Here is a 3,928-nt window from a genome sequence, read left to right on the forward strand (position 1 = left end):
TTGCAGTTTTTGTTGTTGTTGCTCAGGGCTAAAACAATGGCATTATCCACCTGTCTTTGCATATGGGTATAAAGATTTTTATTACGTCTGATTAAAGATCCATAAAATAATTCTTGATTCTAAATCTTGTATCTGAACTAGTCATTGCATATAGTAGTTTATTTATATATTTTTTATTTAGATGAAAACTAAGTAAACTAAGGGACCCATTTCTGCATGATTTGTCTATATTTCATAATAATAATATGACTTTTTGCTTTGTTTCTTTCAGGGTTTTCTCCACATCTGACTGTAGCTTCCTGTAAAAGTTTGTGCGCCAGTCGTTGAATCATGGGGAATATCTTCGGGAACTTGCTGAAGAGCCTCATCGGTAAAAAGGAGATGCGAATCCTAATGGTTGGACTCGACGCGGCCGGAAAAACCACCATCCTTTACAAGCTCAAACTGGGAGAAATAGTGACTACAATTCCGACTATTGGTGAGGGCTTAGTGCTCGATACAGATGTGAATGATGATTAAACTCTGTGAAATCAGGTCTGCAGCTCTGACGCTCTGGTGTTGCAGGGTTTAACGTGGAGACGGTGGAGTACAAGAACATCAGCTTCACTGTGTGGGACGTGGGTGGGCAGGACAAGATCCGGCCGCTCTGGAGACACTACTTTCAAAACACACAGGGTACAGCACGTTCACTCAAACAGACAAGCTTCCGGTTTGAAATGGTTTGGAATAGATGTGCTTTCTGTGTAGTTATGCCACACCGTGTTTTGTAGATCTACTTGAGCAACTGCATTTGTAGCACCAATTCCTCTCACAAACACGAAAGATTTTGTGCTGAACTTTTGTCGATCAGACTAAAACAGAAATTATAGGACGTCCTTTTGTTTAGTTTGGTTTTGCCTTTACTTACTTGTGAATTGTTTTACAGTACAGTGCATTCCGGCTGCTTGTTTTGCTTATTTAATCCTTGTTGAATGATTTTGTCTTGTGTACGTGCTGCAGGTCTGATTTTTGTGGTGGACAGTAACGACAGAGAGAGAGTGAATGAGGCGCGGGAGGAGCTCATGAGGATGCTGGCAGAAGACGAACTCAGAGACGCAGTGCTGCTGGTGTTTGCGAACAAACAGGTCAGTCCAATCGTTCTGTCATGTGTGTAAATATTTAAGTAATGAAGCAAGATTGAACCTGAAGTCATGAATGAATCGTAAATCTAATGTTTGAGGGTCGGTGTTTGGTGTAGCCCTTAATGTAGATGTTGTATATTTTCTTACAGAGGGGATATTATGCTTTTTTTGCTGGAAAAAATCAAATATTGATCTGGAAGCTGGAACAAAATAGTAGTAGTAATTTCAAGCAATCTCCTCATAATGTCCACCCACACCCCTCCTCTTGCTCGCCTTCATTGCGCAGCTGTTTTAACAATAAAAATAAACACAAAAAGGGGAAAAGTCTGCGTGGCTATATAGTGAAACTATAGCGAGTGTTTAAGGATTAAGCTTAGTAAGACATCAGGAGGTTAGGAAAGTTTTTCCTGGACACATAGAACCTCAGGAGGAGATTTATGGGAGCTGCCGCTGTGGTGCTTGGAACAGCCACTGGTGACGATCCAAAGATTACTCAAAGAGACGATAGTGACTCGAAACACAACTCTAGGTATGTTTTAGATGAGGCCATTGTAACATGGTAAAAAAAAACACTCTAAAAAGGTAACACAAGCTTAACACCCCCGCCTTTAAAGTTGCACATCATTTTAAAATGATTGTTCTGGGAATTTTGGACCATTTTAGCTGAATAATAATAATCCCATCAGTCTGCCTTGCATTTGAAGGATGACCTGAAGACAATTTGTACCATAATTTCTTTATTTCCCTCTAGGATTTACCAAACGCCATGAACGCAGCGGAGATCACAGACAAGCTTGGTCTCCACTCGCTGCGCCACCGTAACTGGTACATCCAGGCCACGTGCGCCACCAGTGGAGACGGGCTGTACGAGGGGCTGGACTGGCTCGCAAACCAGCTCAAAAACAAGAAATAAGAGTTTACTAAACTAACGGGTTTGTTTTAATGAATGGGAATAACACTGAGGCAGGGACAGGGTTTGAAAAGTCACTCTTTGGGGTCAAAGGGGAGGCAGAATTACTATTAGTTTTGAGATTGGTTTTACAGTTTCTGTCAATCGCTTTGGCCGTGAATATGTTAGGAATGGTGCTTGGACCATACGTTAATACATGGGCAAAAGACTTGCTTTAGTCCTGTCCAACTCCAATGTATATGTTTTGCCTATTTCAAGCCATTTCATTACCGTTGCATTATAACAGTTTGCTTCATATTACCTCAAGTATTTTTGTCCAATGCAGTCTTCCTTCAAAATTCTTTTCGACTAAAGCAAGACAAGTGCTGTATTTTGTTGACTTGGACAAAATCCAGTGGTAAAATTAATTAGAAAGACTTCACTCTTCATCTGAACACATTGGCGTCTTTGTAAAGTTCAGTCCAGTTGTTTTGTTCTAATTTTACTAGACTGAAATATCCACCTGGGTGACAGAAGTTGCATAATTCTTTGGGGAAGAAACTATTAATGGTGATAAATGAAATAAAAACAAGGGAGAAAAAAATACAGAAAGAGTAAAAAAGTAAAAGTAAAGAACCGAAATGTTTTGGGCTCAAAGTCATTGAGAAAAACTGTGAAGCCGCTCTCCGCTTAGACTCACACAACGATAAGCAATCACCCGACCCCCGTCTGAGTGTCCATGTGTCCCTGTGCAGTGTCTGTTTAATGTCGTCCGGTCAAGTCTCTCAGGAGCCTTTGCATATTCTCTCCAATGTATTTATATGTCAAAGCATCTTACGCATGGGATGATTCCAGACGTTTCAAAATGTGCTAACATTGTACTAGTGTACTCCTGGTAATGTGAGAATGCAATACCAGCTATGCTCAACAAACCTTAGGGAATCTGTTCAGTTACGATGAAGAAAGCATGGAAGATAACAATAGAAAGCTGTGTTTGCGACGGATGAAAAATGCACTGTATTTAGATGCAGACGTTTACAATGAAGAAATTGCCTCTAATACGAGACAATAATTTTGGCACTTCAGCTTTCATTTTACTGAGAGATAACAGCAGAACTGTATAATGAACCTCTTAACCATCCCATGCCTAAAGCTTTATTTCCTGTGATGAACAAGAGCCATTTTGAAACCTTTTCACAGCGCAGCCCCATCCGTCTCATCTTCACCGTTTACTTGTGAGTTGGAGGCGTCTCGACTTCATTGCTGCTGTTACGTTCAATGAATTTGTTGCTGTTCTGTGTTTTACCGAATGTGAAAATCGTTAAAAAAAAATAAGTGTAATTATTTGAGTTTCATTTGATCAAACACTCACACGTTAAGGAAGCAGGGTAGAAGGGCAAGTTTGGAGCACATTCATGTAGTTATTAGTCATTATAGAATATCAGTCACCAGCAGAATACTCTTATTTAGCACGACTTTTGTGTCAGTCACAGCAACAGAGGTGAACGGAGCATTTGATAAAAGTTAAATCTGTTTTTGGTTGTTCATGTAGTAGTTCTGAGCAATTACTTGTAAAAGGTGCAGACTCACAGCTCACATACAGTGTAAAGCAACTTTTTGGTACTACTAAATCACTTAATACTACTACTATCACTGCTGCTGCTGCTGCTGCTGCTGCTGCTATACTACACATCCACAGCTGCTAATACCCGACAGATTTCCACTACAACTAGCACTATCATGATGAAAAGTCAAAAGTGTTTCTGATGTCATTATACCACCTCTGATTGTTGTTTATGCGATGTTAAATGATTATAAAATGTGATTATTTAGGTTGTGTGGCCTTATATATACTCTGTGTTTGAAATACTCGACTTTACCTTGGTCTTTGAATGGGTTTGTTAACTATTTATTGAAT

At 39.7% G+C, this 3,928-nt stretch overlaps 1 protein-coding gene across 1 annotated transcript; it reads left to right on the plus strand.

Annotated features, from left to right (window-relative positions):
• The first annotated feature begins 249 nt into the window (after positions 1-249).
• Positions 250-2,306, plus strand: arf3b (ADP-ribosylation factor 3b). Its single transcript, XM_079579131.1, has 4 exons — positions 250-478; positions 565-675; positions 1,000-1,124; positions 1,873-2,306. Exons 1-4 carry the CDS (start codon positions 331-333, stop codon positions 2,032-2,034), a joined length of 546 nt encoding a protein of 181 aa, XP_079435257.1. The 5' UTR covers positions 250-330; the 3' UTR covers positions 2,035-2,306.
• The last annotated feature ends 1,622 nt before the right edge of the window (positions 2,307-3,928 follow it).

Source organism: Gobius niger (assembly GCF_951799975.1).
Source record: "Gobius niger genome assembly, chromosome: 20".
Classification (NCBI taxonomy): Eukaryota; Metazoa; Chordata; class Actinopteri; order Gobiiformes; family Gobiidae; genus Gobius; species Gobius niger.

What these genes read in the sequence shown, in the direction of transcription:
- arf3b (XM_079579131.1), top strand. Translation starts at nt 331, where the DNA reads ATGGGGAATATCTTCGGGAACTTGCTGAAGAGCCTCATCGGTAAAAAG. An exon ending in GACTACAATTCCGACTATTG is followed by an intron (nt 479 to 564) that starts GTGAGGGCTTAG and finishes CTGGTGTTGCAG; the next exon opens with GGTTTAACGTGGAGACGGTG. An exon ending in TGGTGTTTGCGAACAAACAG is followed by an intron (nt 1,125 to 1,872) that starts GTCAGTCCAATC and finishes ATTTCCCTCTAG; the next exon opens with GATTTACCAAACGCCATGAA.